Raw genomic sequence first — 19,660 nt, 5'->3', positions numbered from 1 at the left:
ATGCTTTAGTCTGAATATGTACATAATAATAATTTCATCTTTTCTTCCATTATGAAGCCGCAAAATTCAAATTACATTTTGTTTCTTCAAAAAGCACATTTTTACCCCAAAGTTCAGCTCCAAGGGATGGAGTGGGTTATTTACAAGTAGGTCAGGTAAAGCCCCTGTCCTCTAGTGCCTAGTACCCCGGATGTTAATATGTCTTCTTCCACAATAACGACCAAAGCTTCAAAACCAGTGAGGAAAAAGGAATTCATGAAGAAGTTCAGCAGACAGCAAAATCAATTTTGTTTACAGATTTTAGCTTCATGTTGGACATTAAGCATGAGACACATATTCAACTGGTCACATGGAAGCTTGACAAGAGAGGGAGGCTAAGTCCACACAAACGGATACCCCATCAGAGAAACAACTAAGACACATGTTACTACACAAAATGGGTCAGACACTTCCAGGCTTTAAAAAAAAGCACCCACACAAAAAATGTTCAAATACAATGGAAGCCATGTGGTCCATGGACAGTGGTGCCAAACTTCCCACTGCTAGCAAATACTTCCTTACAATAACTTCTAGCATCCTGAACTTCCGCTAGCAGTATACCTAAGTAAACAGTACCACCGCTGTTCATTCCATGTGGGTTCCCACAAAGCAGAAAAGCCACAACTAAAACGTGAACAACTTAGCAATAAAACACGAATTCTAGGATATTTTCACAGCTAAGGAATCTAAAATCCAAAATTCTCCCTCTAACTCCTCAACTTGAAGTCCACAGAAGCCAGTTAAGATTATCCTTATGACCGACAGGAATTGTCCTGCTCTAACACAGATCTTTCTTCATTTAAAAACTTCTCCTATCTGCCTCTCTCTCCATTTCTTCCCTCGCTCTTACTGTCTACCCCTATTACATTCAGAAACACAATTGAATTTTTATGAAATCTTGTGATACAGTAAAAGTTATTTTTTTATTTCAGAAGAATGAGTCATTGCTTACCAAGCAGGGCTTATAGGAATGATTAATATCTAGTCATCTTAAGTTGCAAAAACACATTAAGCTCCTCAGAAGATGCACAGATTTTTTAAATGCAATAAAGTAATAATTATATTACATACTTGTGACTTCTTGTAAGAAATCCAAACACGGTCGACTACTTCCAGAAATACTTATTGAAACAGCCAATGGGGTCTGTCCTTCATAGTTCCTTGTGTTCGTGTCTGCTCCATAATTATATAACATCCGTGCACACAGCACATCATCCCTAAGGGCAGATAAGTGTAAAGGAGTCTGTCCGTCTTCTAAGCGACCCAAGTTTGTGTCTGCCCCTCTCTGAAGGAACATTCGGCAGTAAGAGTGATTGCTTTTGATCACGGCGTATCGCAACAGGAAACCATTCTGAATGTCGATGTTGGCATTGTGGTCCAGCAGGATTTTCACACAGCTTGACCTCTCTCGGATAATGGCGAGCTGAAGCGGGGTGGTACCTTTATCACTGAGTGGGTCAACCTCAGCCTTGAACTCCAGGAGAAGCCGGACAAATGAGTCCCTGCCATAGTGGGCAGCCACATGGAGGGGAGTCCAGCCATCATTGCTTTTTGCATTAATGATGTCGCTCCTGTATTCAGATTCTAACATCAAGCGTGCGATGCGAGCCCGGCCATGCATGGCTGCATAATGAAGAGCCGTGAAGCCTCCGATTAAGTCTTTAACTGTGGGATCAGCTGGAGTTAAAACCAAAATGAAAGTATTAGCAGACTCTAAGACAAAACAACAAACACACCACGGCACAGCAAACTGAGGCCAATTCTCATATAAAATGTGAAGCAGCCAAACACTGCAATAAGCACCAAGTACATTTTCCCTCCGTTTAATTCAGGTCTAGTTTTAATGGAAAATAAATTTTGTAGAATGTTATCACATCTGGGTTAATGAAAAGAGGAAGACAAAGTGTTTAAAAAGATATACACAAAAACATGGAGTTCAGATCACCACATCCCCTCTCTTGGCTATGTAACCAACTGCCTTTGGCTACTCAACTCCCTCATCTCTGCACTGTTTCAAGTTTCTCTTCTGTTTTGAACTTTTTGTTTTATTTTCTCTTGTGCCTCTTCTTGGTCTTAAAGAGAAGCATGTGTAGCAACATCTGCTGCTCTAAATTACGGATGTACTATGGTCTGGCACACTGTGTTGTTTTAGGGTAAATTAAGTAATAAGAAAAAAGTTTTTCTGTGGTCTGTACAAATTCCAAAGCATCTCAGATACATGTCAAGTAATCTTGATAAATTGTTTTTTCATAAGATAGAAGTCTATTCTCAATTCTTAGTTTTACATGAACTTTGGAGTTTATAAGAATTAAGCAATGCATTATGTGAATAATTGGAAGAAACCTCAGCATTGTATAAATATTATTTTCTAAAATAGTTCCAAAAACCTCTCCTAATTGACTGATCTCTGGGGAAGGAAAAACAACTGTAATAGTTTATCTGTTATGTGACTCAAGTTACAGACTTTTGTCACTGGCCTCAGATCTTTCATTAAAGCCAAAGGTTGGTTCTTGATAGCGTTCACCCCGTGATGTCTCTGGCTGGAGGCAGAAGAGGGACAAGAATGGGTAATGCAGGGAACCTCCTGGAAGCCAGCGATTCTGTGTATAAGATAAATTGATCAGACCTAACTACCCAGGATTAAAATGCTCTCTTCTTTTCAAAGTCACCCTTAATTTTTGGTTAATAAAAGAAAAAAATCATTAATGTTTTACACACACACACACACACACACACACACACCGCCTCCACAGGTGAGTAAAAACTCATGTATTGAATAAATGTTATTTAGGTATAGAACATATTATGACAGATGGTTCTCTTAGAAAAATCTATGAGGCAGAAAGCTGTATGTAAAATAATAATGCTGTGGAGAGTGAGTACTTCCGTGAAGGAGTTGCTAACAAAACCCACACAAAGTAAGACTTTTTTTAGGTAAGTCATGTCATGTAGATTTCTAAAAACATTTACTGTAAAGTGACAATACATGATGGTAGCATTAGTTTTATCTATTTAAGGGAAATAAGGCCATCGTATCTCCCTTGGTCTTAACTGAAAGAAAAACACACAGTACCTATTTACTTATGACTTAAATGAGGGCAAGAACATTTTAACAAAGCATTTTGCTGCCATCTACTGGCAAGGCATGAGCATGAGCTACTAATGTTTCCTCGGCAGATACTTGCTGAGCCCTCAAGTCACTCAAGCCTGTTTCAGATGCATCACTTACCAAAAGTTCCAAGTCAGGCATGAAATCTAAAAGATCCCCTCCAATTCAAATGAAACAAAAAATCTTGCCAAAGATCATTTCTAATCTCTACCTGGCCAATCAACTGCTTGCAGACATTCCCTCTTAATCTGCAAGTGAAATGTAACAATACCTTCTTTTCACTTCTCCCACCTTTCAGCCACGGGGAGTGCCTTTAAAGGAGCCAGTCAGCATCCTTATTTGCATCCTATACTTGTTCTATTTGATAGTAAAATTAAAATTATGTTACAAAACATTACACTTGCATCTCTGGTTTACATCTGAGGTCTCTTTGAGGTTCTATGTACATTTTGATGCCACACTGAGCCAAGGAAAAACAGATTAACACACACAACAATGATCGGCTTAGTCTCTGTTAAAACCGGATGGGAGATTAGAAAGCAAATGAAAATGCAAACAACATGTAATTTAAAGATTATTAGCCCATGAAATAAGGTAAGAAAAATATCTCATTTGTAATAGCAACATAAACTACGAGGCACCTAGACAGAAATTCAGTAAGAAATGTACAAGACATGTGCAAAGAAAACGTTAATTGAACTCATGTCATCTGTATCCACTCAAACGTCCTTTCACTAAAAAGAAAAGCCTTCCCTAAACATTTCATATCTAAAACAGCAACCCCACCAAACTTATTACTTTGTTTCCTTATCAAACATTTTCTCCCCAGGTGGAACTTATTTAAACAAGCTGCAGCATAATCTCAACAAGTTCATTTAAATTTAATGGAAAAAAATTCAATGTATATAAACAGAAGCATATTCCCTATGAATATGAGGGGATTTTTTCCAACAGCTTTATTGAGGTAAAATAAAATACACTCACTTTAACTGTACAGATGATGAGCTCTGATAATTGTATACAGGTATATAACTCGCCACCCTATTTAAAATATAGAACATTCCATCATCTCAAAAGTTCCCTTCATCTCTCTTTAACCCTTCCCAGACTCCAGGCAAAACACTGGTCAACAAAAATTTTGCCTTTTCTGAAAATTAATATTAATGAAATCATATGTAGATTTTTGCATTTGACTTGCTTCACTTCGCATGATGTTTCTGAAATACTCCCATGTTGTATCAACAGTTCACTCTTTTGTATTTGACAGTACTGTATACTATAGATGCATAATTTTTTAATCCATTCATGAGAAGATGGACATTTGAGTTATTACAATTTGAGGCTATTTAAACAATGCTATCATGAATTCATATGAGCAAGAGAAAGAGAGACAGAGAGACAGAATGTGTTTTCATTTCACTTGGGTTTAATACCTAGGAGAGAATTGTTGAGTCATATGCTAAATGCACATTAAACTTTTTATAAGTGGCTATACCATTTTACATTCTCACCAGCAATGGATGAGTTCAAATTGTTCTCCATCTTGGTATCATCAGTAATTTTAATTTCTCTCATTCTAGAGAGAGTAAAATCGTGGCTTATGATGCTTTTAACTTCTACTTTCCTGTTAACTAGTTATCCTGAGCTTATTCATACACTTTGTTTTGTGAACTGTCTGTTCACATCCTTTATCCATTTTTATTGGTTGTCTCCTCACTAATGAATTATACAAAAATTCTGTGTATATTGTGGTTCAAGCCTTTTGTCAGATGTTTTTTGTAAATATTTTCTCCTAGTTTGTTGCTTGCCTTTTCATTTTCTGTATCATGTTTTGAAGAGCATAATTTTTAATTTTGATGAAACTCATTATCATTTATTTTACAGTTTGTGGTTTTGTATCCCACTTTAAAAAATCTTTGCCCAATGCAATGTCACAAACATTTTCTGTTTTCTTATAGGAATTTTGCACTTTTAACTCTTACATTTAGATCATGGACCATTATTAATTTTTGTGTGTGGTATAAGGTAAGTTCAAGGTTCAGTACTTTCCACAAAGATAACTACTTGTTCCAGCAGTGTGTTAAAAGGACTTTTAATGATTTACCCTGGTTTCGCTGCTGAAAATCAATTCACCATGAGTGTAGGTCTATTTCTGAAATCTGTTTTGTTCCATTGATCTAAAAGTCCCTCCATACACCAATCCCACACTGTCTTGACTACTGGAGCTTATGGTAAGCTTTGACAGCAGGTAGCTTAAGTTCTCCAGCCTACTTTAAAATTATTAATATTTGGGATAATAAATTTTAGAATCGGCTTGTCAATTCTTCAAACAAGCCTGCTGGAATTTTCATTAGAACTCCACTGACTCTAAGGATGGCAACCTCTCCAAAATGATCTAAATATTATTGATTTTTCCAAACCATAGCCATGGGAGTTCTCTATTTATTTAGGTCTTCTTTAATTCTCTTTAGCAATGTTTTGTAGCTTTCAGTGTATACAACATACATATTTTTTGTTAAATTTATTCTTAAATATTTTAAACTTCATAGCTATTATGAGCTAAAATTCCATTTTCCAAATGAAGACTACTATTAGAAATAAAATTGATTTTTGTACACTGACTTGTGTATTCTATAATCTATCCAAAATCACTTTAAGTTCTAGTACACATTTGTAGTTTTCTTACCAGGGTCTACATGCACAATTATGTTCTCTGCGAATAAAGACAGTCTGACTTCTTCCTTTCCAATTCATGACTCTTGATTACTGCTTTGCTCTTATTCCACTGGTTAGAACCTACAGTAGAATTCTGAATGACCCTTCCCTTGATTCCTTATCTTAGAAGGAAAGAATTAAGTAGTTCACCACCCGGGAAGCTGCGGCTTTTCACTGCTTTGGAAATCACCTTCTGCTTCTGGTTTCCCTTCTTTCTCATGAATGTATTTAAGACTATCTCATTTTCTGAATCTATTAAAATGGTTATTTGGTATTTATGTTTTATTCTAAGATGATAAATTACTCAGGCTATTGATTTTCAGATGTTAAACAAATCTTGTATTCCTGGAATAAATACTACTTGGGTTTAATGGAATATCCTTTTTTAATATACCAGTAGACTGGATTTGCCTATATTTTGTTAATAATTTTTGCATCTGTTGTAGAGAAAAACACTGGCCTATAGCTTTCTTCCACGGTCTTTGTTTGGTTTGTATCAGGGCAACACAAGCCTCATACAATAAGCTTGGAAGGGTTCCCTCCCGCGCCAAAAAATTTGTGCAGAATTCTTATTTATGTCCTTTAATATTTGAAATAATTCAATGAGAAGCCAGCTGGGCCTAAAGTTTTCTCAGTGAAAAGTTTTAGTTATGAACTAGATTTCTTAAACTGATATAAGGCTATTAATCTATTATTTCCTTGGGCCAGTTTTAGCAATATGCATCAGGGAATCTGTCCATTTCTCCTAACAGCACAAAGGTGCCCATTACACTCCTTATTACCTTTTTGATGTCTAGAGGATCTGTAGTGACATACCCCTTTCCATTCTAAAATGTTTTATTAGTATGTAATATTTTACACGTTTATTGGGTATATGTGAGTCTTTATTATACGAACAGAATGTTTAATGATCAAGTCAGGGTATTTTCGTTATCCATCATCACCTTGAGCATTTATCATTTCTATGAGCTGGAAACATTTCAAGTCTTCTCTTGCAGCTACTCTGAGATACATAATACATTGTTGCTAACTACAGTCACCCTACTCTGTTACTGAATGTTAAAATTTCTTTCTTTTAATGAATGGTACCCATTAACCAACCTCTTCATCTCCTCCTACCACCAACACACCCTTCCCAGCCTCTGTTATCTATCATTCTATTCTCTACTCCCCAGAGGTCAACTTTTTAGCTCCCACGAGTGAGAATGTGATATTTTTCTTTTTGTGCTTGACTTATTTCACCTCACATAATGACCTCCAGTCATCTATGTGGCTGCAAATGACATGATTTCATTTTTTATGGCCAAATAGTATTGTGCGTATATATACCACAATGAACATTTAGGTGTTTCCAAATCTTTGCTATTGTGAATAGTGCTGCAGTAGACACGCAAGTGCAGGTATTTCTTTGATACACTGATCTCTTTTCCTTTGGATACTCAGCAGTGGGACTGCTGGATTACATGGTATTTTTATTTTTCATTTGAGAAATGTCCATAGACAGTGGTTGTACTAATTGACAGTCCCACCAACAGTGCACTAAGTTTTCTTTTCTCTGCATCTTTATTGGCATCTGTTATTTTTTGTTTTTTTAATAGTAGCCATTATAACTGGGATAAGATATCTCATTGTGGTTTTGATTTGCATTTCCCTGCTGATTAATGATGTTGAGCACTTTTTCATATACCTGCTGGCCATCTGCATGCCTTCTTTCGAGAAATGTCTATTTGTGTCTTTTTTGAGACAGAGTTTCACTGTTGTTGCCCAGGCTGGAGGGCAGTGATGCAATCTCAGCTCACTGCAACCTCTGCCTCCCGGGTTCAAGTTATTCTCCTGCCTCAGCCTCTCGACTAGCTGGGATTACAGGCACCCACCACCGCGTGGGCCCAGCTAATTTTTGTATTTTTAGCAGAGATGGGGTTTCACTATGTTGGCCAGGCTGGTCTCAAACTCCTGGCCTCATGTGATCCACCCGCCTCGGCCTCCCAAAGTGCTGGGATTACAGGCGTGAGCCACCGTGCCTGGCCTGCCCACTTTTTAATGAGATTGTTTATTGTTGTTTTTACTGCTGAGTTCCTTCCATTCTGGATATTTCAATGTCACTTGTCAGATGAATAGTTTGCAAACATTTTCTCCCATTCAACAGGTTGTTTCTTCACTCTATTAATTGTTCCTGTTACTGCATAGAGGTTTTTCAGTTTCTAAAATATAGTCCCATTTGCCTATGCCTTAGTTGTCTGTGTTTCTGAGGTCTTAGCCATAAAATCTCTGCCTAAACCAATTTCCTGAAGTGTTTTCCCTGTTTTCTTCCAGTAGATTTAGGGTTCCAGGTCTTATATTTATGGCTTTAATCCATCTTGTGTTTTGCATATGATAAGAGACAGGGGTCCAGTTTTATTCTTTTGCATATGGACATCCAGTTCCAGCAACGTTTACCTGAAGAGGGTGTCCTTTCCCCACTGTATGTTCCTGTTATCTTTGTCGAAAATCAGTTTGCTATAAATATGTAGATTTCTGGATTCTCTGTTCCATCAGTCTGTGTCTGTTTTTAGGTGAATACCATGCTGTTTTGGTTACTAGATCCTTGTAATATACTTTGAAGTCAGGTAGTGTGATGCCTCCAGCTTTGTCCCTTTTGCTCAGGATTGCTTCAGCTATTTGGGCTCAATTCTAAAAACATGAATTTTAGGATTGTTTTTTCTAATTTTGCAAAAAGTGACCTTGGTATTCTGATAGAAATTGCACTGAATCTACAGATTGCCTTGGACAGAAGAGTCATTTTAACAATATTAATTCTTCTAATCCATGAGCATGGGATGTCTTTTCATTTGTTTGTGTCCTCTTCAATTTGTCATCAGTGCTTTGTTTCCTTGTAGAGATCTCTCATCTTCTTGGCTAAATTTTTTCCTAGGCTGTTGGGTTTTTTTTTTGTTGTTTGTTTGTTTTGATAACTATTATACATGAGAATGCCTTCATGCTTTCTTTTTTGCCTGTTTCATTATTGGTATATAGAAATGCTACTGATTTTTGTAGGTTAATTTTGTAACCTACAACTTTACTGATTTATCAGATCTAAGAGTTTTTTTTTAATAAAGTCTTTAGGTTTTTCTAGATATCAGATTATATCATTAGCAAAGAGAGATAATTTGACTTCCTCTTTTCCAATCTGAATCCTGTTTATTCCTTTCTCTTGCTTGACTGCTCTGGTTAGGATTTCCAGTACTACAGGAATGTCTCTTCCACTCTTGACATTGGTTATGTATCTTTTCTCTTGTCTCCCCCCCTCCAATTCTAGACAGAGATTCATCAATTTTATTAATCTTGTCAGAGAATCCTTTGTTTTTTAGTTCTATCTTCTCTATCACTTGCCCATTTTCAATTCCACTGATTTCAATTATTCTCTTTATTATTTCATTCCTGTTTTTACTTTGGGATTAACTGGATTCTAGAAGTATACAGAAACTCTTTCAATCTCTGTGCAATTACTGTCATATATTTCATCTTCATATGTTATAAGCCCAACAAGAATTTAGTTTCATCATTATTGTCCTCTATTTTCTTTTAAAAGATAAAATGACAACAAAAATATATTTATACTGTCTGTGGTAAAACTAATCAAAGGTAAAAGAACAGCATTTCCTAATAACTACTGTCGACATTGATGACAGATTCAGCTTTTCTTCTATACATTTTTAAAAAGTTATAGCTCTAATCATACTATAATTACTTAACTGTTTCTCTATATTTGGGCACTGAAAATGCCTACATTTGGAAAATTATATACAATGAAAGGCAAGCTTTTTTTCAGTACATCATGATATTCAGAAAGGTGAAACTTTTATACAGAAAATATTTCCCAATTTTAAGATTGCTTCCTCTGGTCACCTTAAAAGAATTTTATTTAATCTAATCATTAATTATACTTAATTCAAATGAATAGAGTTAACATAAATTCTATATTGGCAAGAGAAGCTATTGTTTTTTTTCGAGACGGAGTTTCGCTCTTCTTACCCAGGCTGGAGTGCAATGGCGCGATCTCAGCTCACCGCAACCTCCGCCTCCTGGGTTCAGGCAATTCTCTTGCCTCAGCCTCCTGAGTAGCTGGGATTACAGGCACATGCCACCATGCCCAGCTAATTTTTTGTATTTTTGGTAGAGACGGGGTTTCACCATGTCGACCAGGATGTTCTCGATCTCTTCACCTTGTGATCCACCCACCTCGGCCTCCCAAAGTGCTGGGATTACAGGTGTGAGCCACCGCGCCTGGCCGAAGCTATTGTTTTTAAGGCTTCAATACATACTACTAAACTGCTTTCCCAATGTACTCTCTCAAATTTCCATCAATGTGCCAGTTTCACCACATTTGGAATTATCATTTGCAAAATCTTTCATTTTTGAAAAGCCAAAAATTGTTTTCGTCTTTCTTCCTTGAATTTGATTACACCCTTATCTCTTACTTATTTTCATGTGTTTCACTAAAAGGATTTTACCTACTTTATCGGGAAGTTTTCTCAGGTTTCTCTGGGGATTTTTTTATAGACTTAAATTCTAGAGCTTTATCTAAGAGCCCTCAGGCCAATTTGCAGAAACACTGAATCTGAAGATGAATAAATGCACTACAACATGGTCTCTTCATGTTATTTTCTTGAAATGTCCAGCATGGTCTTGAAATTTTTAGAAGACTCAAAATTGGAAAATAACGAGTTTGTTACGGTTTCCACCCTTATAATAGATACTGTTTAATTACGATTCTAACAGTACACTAAATGGGTCAGAAAGACCACCAGGATTCATACCGAGGTGCTATTATATGCATCCCATTTGTGTTTCAAAACTCAAATATTTTTAGACCATTGTAAAACCCTAAGTTTTCATCATTTTGATGCCAGATGCTTGAAAGTAAAGCAGCAAAATATCACTTATATGCACAGGCCAATGTTCTACTGTCAGCCCTTCATATCCATGTGTTCCCTAGCAGAGAGTCAACCAACCACAGATAAAAAATAATTCAATTCAAAAATTAGAAACAATACAACAAAAATACAACGGTTAAAAACAATACAGTATAACAACTACTTACATAGCATTTACAGTGTGTTAGGTATTATACGCAACTTAAAGATGATTTTAAAATATACAGGAAGGTATGTGTAGGTTATATGCAAATACTATGCCATTTTCTATCAGGAACCTGAGCATATGTGGTTTTGGTATACTGGGGCATGGTTCTGGAACCAGTCCCCTGCAGATATCAAAGGACGACTATGCTCTCCAATATGGCAGCCACTTGTCACAAGTAACCATTTAAAACACAGCTAGTGTTGACTGAGGAACTAAACTTTTTTTTTTTTTTTTTTTTTTTGAGACAGAGCCTTGCTTTGTTGCCCAGGCTAGAATGCAGTGGCATGATCTCGGCTCACCACAACCTCTGTCTCCCGGGTTTAAGTGATTCTCCTGCTTTAGCCTCCCGAGGAGCTGGGACTACAGGTGCCTGCCACCACGCCTGGCTAAACTTTTTTGTGTTTTTGGTAGAGACAGGGTTTCACTGTGTTAGCCAGAATGGTCTCAATCTCCTGACCACGTGATCCACCCGCCTTGGCCTCCCAAAGTACCGGGATTACAGGCGTGAGCCACTGCACCTGGCCAGAACTGAACTTTTTTTTTTTTTTTTTTTTTGAGACAGAGTTTCGCTCTTGATACCCAGGCTGGAGTGCAATGGCGCGATCTCGGCTCACCGCAACCTCCGCCTCCTGGGTTCAGGCAATTCTCCTGCCTCAGCCTCCTGAGTAGCTGGGATTACAGACACACGCCTCAGCCTCCTGAGTAGCTGGGATTACAGACACGCGCCACCGTGCCCAGCTAATTTTTTGTATTAGTAGAGACGGGGTTTCACCATGTTGACCAGGATGGTCTCGATCTCTTGACCTTGTGATCCACCCGCCTCGGCCTCCCAAAGAACTGAACTTTTTAATTAACTTTGCTGAAATTTAAATAACCAGACCTGCTATGGACAGCACAGGCTTAGATTAAACTAGAAAGAAAGCCACACTTTGTTCTCCTTTTGGAATATAGGTACTATCCATTATTCAACTCAAACTCACTCATTTTCTCAACAAAAGTGGATTTCTCCAGAAGCAGCAGCAAGTGTGGCTTCACGTGGCCGCTCCCCATCAGGGTGCCTGTGGGCACAGCGCTGTGTCTAAACTATGGTCACAGGCAACTTCTTGCTCTGATTCTGGCTAGCTCTGTGTGATCACGTTTTACCATGCAGGTATATGAATCTAACGTTAGTAAAATCTGACCCATTAACATATTTGAGATAACTTCTAGTTGGGTGAGTGACTGGTATTAGACATCTATTTCCCATTTATTAAACTGCATCTGGCTAGCTTCCCCTTAGGCCAAAAGTCTCAGTTATTCTTAATGTATTTCACTCTCACATCACATCCCAGCTACTCTTCTTGCCTTAGGGCTTATGCCCTTCTGGTATGTTCGCACACTACAACCAGCTAATTTTTTTTTTTTGAGATGAAGTTTCGCTCTTGTTGCTCAGGCTGGAGCACAATGGCGTGATCTCGGCTCACTGCAACCTCCGCCTCCTGAGTTCAAGCGATTCTCCTGCCTCAGCCTCCTGAGTAGCTGAGATTACAGGCACCCACCACCATGCCTGGCTAATTTTTGTACATTTAGTAGAGACGGGGTTTCACCATGTTAACCAGGCTGGTCTTGAACTCCTGACCTAAGGTGATCCACCCACCTCGGCCTCCCAAAGTGCTGGGATTACAGGTGTGAGCGACCGTGCCGGCCTAACCAGATAATTTTCTAAATCACGAGACTGTTCTCCCATTCCTCTGTCAAAGGTTTTACAGCTTACCAATGTCCCTACAGTAAATTACTGGATATGCTCCAATCATACTGAACATTTATCAGCTCCTAAAACCAAAACTGCTCCTTCTTTCCTTCAACCCGTCACACGTAGTGTGCCCCAAGTTGGGGTAATTCCACACCTCCATCCTTCCAGCCTCCCTCCCTGCCTCAGCTTTCCAGATTTCTAGTCCAACCCTGCTTTCCCTAGGAAGTCTTCCTTGCACTCATCCTCCCACCCCAGCAGACAGTGAGGACTTATTACACACGGCACTTAAATTCACTCTTTTGGAACTGCCTTGTTTTCTTAGGAACAATACAGAATTACAGCTAAGACAATGGTTTGAATCCCAGCTTCAGTGTTTTTGAAGTAATGACCTTGGGTGAATTACTTACTCTTCTGTAGCTTAGAATTTTTAATGTAAAAACTGATAATACTTATTATCCTAAAAGAGTTATGAGGAATTTGGCATATACTTAACCCTCAATAAGTGTTAGCTCTAACTCCATCCCCCAGTAGATGATGAAGTACCAGAAGGAGGGCACCATATTTGCTCATTTCTGTATCTCAGGGCCCAGCCCTGGGCCTGGCATCCATTAGGTGTTCAACAAATATTTGCTGATTATATAGTTTATAGAGGATCAACTGGTCACCCTGTCTATCTATATGAATTCTTGTTCTTTCTTTCTGTCTCTACACACACACACACACACACACACACACACACACACACACACACACAACACACAGCAGGGTGAGAAGCGAGGGAGAAAGAGAGAATGAAAAGTCAAGTCTTGTTTCTTACGAGTTATTTCACTCACTGTTCCCTCTTGGGATCTTTGAGCTACTAACAAGAGGAGCCAATTTGACTGGAGGTCACAAATTCTTAAAGAAACTACATTGTTTTGAGGCTGGGTGTGGTGGCTCATGCCTGTAATTCCAGCACTTTGGGAGGCCAAGGTGGGTGGATCACTTGGGATCAGGAGTTTGAGACCAGCCTGGCCAACATGGCAAACCCCATCTCTACTAAAAAAAAAAAAAAAAAAAAATTAGTTGGGTGTGGTGGCATGCACCTAACAGGTATGGCTGAGGCGGGATGACTGCTTGAGCCCAGGAGGTAGAGGCTGCAGTGAACTATGATTGTGCCACTGCACTCCAGCCTGGGTGACAGAGCGAGAGACCCTGTGGGGGGTGAAGGGATGTATGATGCATTCAAGCAACTTTCTAATCTCACCAAAAGGCGGTCCATTTCCAACCTTATGATAAAAGATAAGATTAGTTTTGTCTCTGTAAAACTAAGGAACAATTACTTGAGATAACTGGTGTTAGTTTTCACTCTCTTTCTAGATGGAAGCAAAACAGATATGGGTTCTACCTTCAAGAAGCTTTAGACTCATTGGAGATACAGACATTAAATAGAGAACTATAAAACAATTCATTATGCTTATGATAGCTGTTGTAATAAAAAAGGTACAGGGAACAATCATACCATATAACAGAGGAGTAACATCACACAGGGATCAATAGTATCACATAGAAGGATAGCAGGGATATATATATATGTGTGTATACACACACACACACACACACACACACACACATATATATACACACACATATATATATATGGATACCAGGTGACCTGGTCTGGCTGGTAAGAGAAGGTTTCCCTGAGAAAATGACCGGTGAGAGCTGAGAGAGAAGCAGGCAGAGCCGGTGAGGGGGGCAGGGGTGGGGAGTGAGCAGAAGAGTGACCCTAGAGGGTCCCAGGCCAAAACCTTTGCACTCCGTGACTCTGAAAAAACAGAGAAGGGCTGCGGCTCAAAGCTGCAGCTGGAAAGGTAAGAGGAGCCAGACATTGCAGGGCCACGCGGATCACATTATAAACTTTGAATATCACCCTAAGAGAAATGGGGAACCAATTATGGATTTTTAAAAGGAAATATTTTTGGCCAGGCGCAGTGGCTCAAGCCTGTAATCCCAGCACTTTGGGAGGCCGAGGCGGGTGGATCACGAGGTCAAGAGATCGAGACCATCCTGGTCAACATGGTGAAACGCCGTCTCTACTAATACAAAAAATTAGCTGGGCATGGTGGCGCGTGCCTGTAATCCCAGCTACTCAGGAGGCTGAGGCAGGAGAATTGCCTGAACCCAGGAGGCGGAGGTTGCGGTGAGCTGAGATCGTGCCATTGCACTCCAGCCTGGGTAACAAGAGCGAAACTCCGTCTCAAAAAAAAAAAGGAAATATTTTTATTTCTATTTTAACAGGTCACATTACTTGCAGACTGGGTTGGAAGGGGCAAGACTGGATGCAGGGATGGAAAAGGTTACTGCAACACTTCTGGTGAGGAATGTTTCCCGACCCAAGAATGGGGCAGAATCTCCAGGGAAAGGAAGTGAAAAGGTCTGACAACTTTTTAGGAGGCAGAAGCAATCAGACTTAGCAATCAGTGGTCTTGGAGGTAAGGAAAAGGTACCAAGGATGGTTTGTTGATTTCTGGCATGGCAATCAGAGGCTTTGGTGCCATCTGCTGAGAATGAACACCATGGTGAGAATGAACACAGCTTCTGCTGTGCTGACAATGTCTCTGAGCTATGAGCGTACAGAAGTTGGACACACAGTTGGCTACACTGGTCTAGAGATCACAGGCCAGGACTAGGTTAAATACAGAGCATGCCTAAGCGCCACATGTGGCCATAAGCAAGTGGGCCAGTAGGTATTTTCTTCTACTAATTCTTCCAAGTTGACTCATAATATGCTAGGAGAGACACTCTTTGAATCTCTTATTCTATTAGGGAAAGGGGATCAGGTAAAAGGTGTTATATAAAAACAAACATAAGGCTTGTCCAAAATATTGTTTTAGATAAAAACTCAGAAATGAAACCACACATATATGAAAACCTTGTATGTGACCTAGTAGTGCACAGTAATGAAGAAAGAAGGCATGATTTAGACTATCTTCATGGGAAAAAAGTGAAACTGTACCAGGCTACCTCATATACACAAAAGCCAATTCTGAACAGATTAAAAATCTAAATGCCATAAAATATTTTAGAAGAAAATAAAGGCAAATAATGACCCTGCAGTGTATTTCCTGAACAAGACACAAAGGGCACAAACTATAAGGCTAAAGAAAAACAAAATTCACCTACATTAAAGTGTAGCCTTCTGTCCAACCACAAAAACCAGAATGTGAAAAAAACTGGAGAAAGAAAACATTGCAACATGCAACAAAGAATACAGAAACCATTCCAATAAATCAATAAGACAAAAAGCCCAGTCTTGCAATGTTTGTTACTCATATGTCATTTTTGAAAAAAAAACAAAAAAAAAGAGAGAGAGAGACGCAGGCATATCACACCGGGGAAGAGAAACACCATCTGGTAGTACATCACTAGTAAAGGCAAGTGAACAGGCACTACCCCGCCTGGTCGGTAAGGACATAAAATGATGACAGTCTCTTTGGAGGACAACCTGCCAATATCCATAAAAAATGTTTTGACTTGGCAAATGCACTTCTAGGAGTTATTCAAGAAATAAACTCTGACATGTGTAACATCATCAGTCAAGGACATTCTCTGTATTGTGTCTAGTAGCTTAAAAATGAAAACTTAAAAATGTCCAGCAATAGAAGGTAAGCATAAATAAATCACATCCATATGACGGAATCTGAGACAGAGTCCTATGCAGATAAGGAACTATCACTAAATTAACTGTTATGTGAAAAAATCAAGACGTAGAACAGAACATTTTAAAAAGGGAGCTGGCTACAAGGAAGAGGATGGAAAAATATTTCTGCCTACATGCACAGATGACCTCTGGATGGTACGTAAGAAACCAGTGAAAGTGATGGCCTCTGAGAAGGGTAAGAGACTGGGGCTAAAAGCTAGATATTGCCCCTCATTGATCAGTCTACAATAGCTTTAATTTGCTTTTTACCCATGTATGTATGTATGCACTATCTTTTCAAAAACCAAACTCTCCTGCTATAAAAATTTCAGTCATTCTCAAAAAATAAAATAAATGATAGCATATCCATACTTATAAATACTATATTCAGAAGTTGCAAAGAACAGTGAATCAATATGCATTAACAGAACCGATAGAAGGTTTCTTTGCGGATAATGAAAATATTTTAAAATTGACTGTGGTGATGAATATCCAGTTCTATGAATATGCCAAAAGCCATTAACTGTACACTTTAAATGAGTGAATTCTATGGCATGTGAATTATATCTCAATAAAGCTATTAAATATATATAGATATACAGTCATTTACTGCTTAACAACAGGGATATTCTGAGGACTGTGTTGTTAGGGGATTTCACTCTTGTGTGAACATCATAAAATGCACTCACACAAACCTAGATGGCACAGCGTACTACACACCCAAGTTATAGCATATAGTCTACTGTTCCTAGGCTACAAGCCTGCACAGCATATGGCTGTACAGAATACTGCAGGTGACTGTAACACAGTGGCATTTGTTTATCTAACCAGAGAAAAGGTACAGTCAAATATGGTATAATTTTATGGGACCACCATTGTAAATGGGGTCCATGATTGAGCAAAATGTCCTTATGCTGTATGTAACTAGATATGTACATACATACAGAGAGAGAGAAAAGATTCAGAAACTACAGTGCAACCTTGTCCAACCCGCAGCCCAGGGTGGCATGCAGCCCAGGACAGCTTTGAATGCAGCCTAACACAAATTCATAAACTTTCTTAAACATCTTAAGACTTTTTTGCAATATTTTTTAGGTCCTCAGCTATCATTAGTGTTAGTGTATTTTATTTGTGGCCCAAGACAATTCTTCTTCCAATGTGGCCCAGAGAGGCCAAAAGATTGAACACCCCTGCTATTACAGTTCCTAAGAGCCCCTCACCGATTTTTCCCTTTTCCCCCGACCATTGGTTTTGATAAAGTTTTATTGGAACACAGCCACACCCATTAGTTTATATACTATCTATGGCTGCTTCCATGCTATGATGGCAGAGCTGGGTAGTTACAAAAGCCAGTATGGCACACAAAGCCTAACATGTTTACTATTTGGCCTTTTACAGAAAAAGTTTGCGGACCACTGATATTAAAAAGTCTTTAAGTCACACAGTTGAATAAAAAACAACAGTTGTAGAATTATACAGTCAGTATATCATTAATGTTCAAAAACCACAAGCAACATAATACCACAGAATTACATTTTCTTTTTCTTTCTTTTTTTTTTTTTTTTTTTTTTTTTGAGATGGAGTTTTGCTCTTTCGCCCAGGCAGGAATGAAGTGGTATGATCTCGACTCACTGCAACCTCCACCCCCGGGGTTCAAGCAATTCTCCTGCCTCAGCCTCCAGTAGCTGGGATTACAGGCATGCACCACAACACTCAGTTAATTTTTTTATTTTTAGTAGAGATGGGGTTTCGCCACATTGGCCAGGCTGGTCCAGAACTCCTCACCTCAGGCGATTGACCACCTCAGCCTCCCAAAATGCTAGGATTACAGGCATGAGCCACCGCGCCTGCCCATATGACAGAATTTCTATGAGTCCATGCAATACGGTTAAGAAATGCTCTAGAAGGATAAGCACCAAACCAAATGTATACCCAGTTACATCCACGCAGAGGCAGACGGACAAGGATTAGGGGTTAGTCAAGCGGACTTTGGCTTTACTTGTAATTTAACTGAAGATTTGCTTTGCTTGAAAGAGACAATATTCATGTATTACTTGAATAATACATTTTGAGGACATTTTTTATTAACTTTTTATAAAGTGAGGCTGGCAAAAGTGGAAAGTAACAGGATTAGGTGGAATACAAATTGTGAGCCCTGATCTTGGTCTTAATGTTATGAAACCTTGCAAAGAATTTTAGCAATTCTGACCCTACACCCACCTTTTACTTTTTACAGATCTTTTTCCTGGCATTCCACTTATAGTTCAGTTTGATTAACCTCAGAACTGAGGTTTCCGTGTTGTAAGGTTCCACGTGAAATGACGTGGAAGACAAGCTACAAGGTAGGCACAGGCCAGAGAACTTCTGGGTCCTGACAACAGTCAACTATTTTAGGCATGTAACTCCTGTTTCAGGGTCCCTGGGCCAGGCGGCTACTCCTAGTCTTAGGGCTAGTGCAGCCTTGTAGTCAGTCCATCCCGTCAGCCTTTGTATTCATATATTCGTATTATTCACATGACGCCCATAAGAATACTAGGACTTTCAACATTTTTCTGCACCTCAAAATGCAAGTAAGTTTGGCTAGTCTTATAACAAAGTATACCTTAGGAAGGAAACGAAATCATTTCTAATGAGCAACTTAAGCCCTAGACTGGCACATATGTAATTTCAGTCCCTAACCAAGCTGCTTTCAACCATGATTCACAGAAATAATGTGGGTACACATGATCAAATATATATAAAATCCATCTCTAGGAAAATAAAGTAGGTTGAAATTCGACTAGAGAAAGTAAATTAGTTTTGGACAATTATTAGTTTAAAAACCATGGGAATGGACAGTTTTTCAAACCAAAAACGGAATATGTCAAGTACAGTTTCCAACAGCATATATTTATACAAAATTAGATCTCAGATAACCAGTCTTCTTATAGTATAACTACAAGCTATGTACAGTTGCTAGAAAAAAACAAGTGCTCTAAAACAATAACAAAGGAAAGCACCCAAAACAAAAAGAGATATGGACAGGTTATCATTAGGCCATGATTTTTGTTGTTTTGTTGTTTTTTTGGTTTTTAGTTTTGTTTTTTTTTGACGGAGTTTCGCTCTGGTTGCCAGTCACAGAGACCAATGGCACAATCTCAGCTCACTGCAACCTCCACCTCCCGGGTTCAAGTAATTCTCCTGCCTCAGCCTTTCAAGTAGCTGGGACTACAGGTACATGCCCCTACACCCGGCTAATTATTTTGTATTTTTAGTAGAAACG

General features: G+C 38.7%; 1 protein-coding gene across 2 annotated transcripts in view; it reads right to left on the bottom strand.

Moving 5' to 3' along the window:
• The window catches only part of ASB7 (ankyrin repeat and SOCS box containing 7), a 49,745-nt gene that overhangs the window by 20,373 nt on the left and 9,712 nt on the right, over positions 1-19,660 (bottom strand). For both annotated transcript variants that reach the window (XM_064376302.1, XM_012463879.2), the window contains exon 5: positions 1,111-1,716. In XM_064376302.1, coding sequence (XP_064232372.1) covers positions 1,111-1,716 — 606 coding nt within the window. The remainder of the gene's footprint in view (positions 1-1,110; positions 1,717-19,660) is intronic.

The sequence above is a fragment of the Aotus nancymaae genome, unplaced genomic scaffold (assembly GCF_030222135.1).
Source record: "Aotus nancymaae isolate 86718 unplaced genomic scaffold, 86718_ANA_hifiasm-v0.15.2.pri h1tg000014l, whole genome shotgun sequence".
Taxonomy (NCBI): Eukaryota; Metazoa; Chordata; class Mammalia; order Primates; family Aotidae; genus Aotus; species Aotus nancymaae.
The sequence above is the reverse complement of the archived record's forward strand: the minus strand, read 5'-3'. Positions and strand labels throughout refer to the sequence as shown.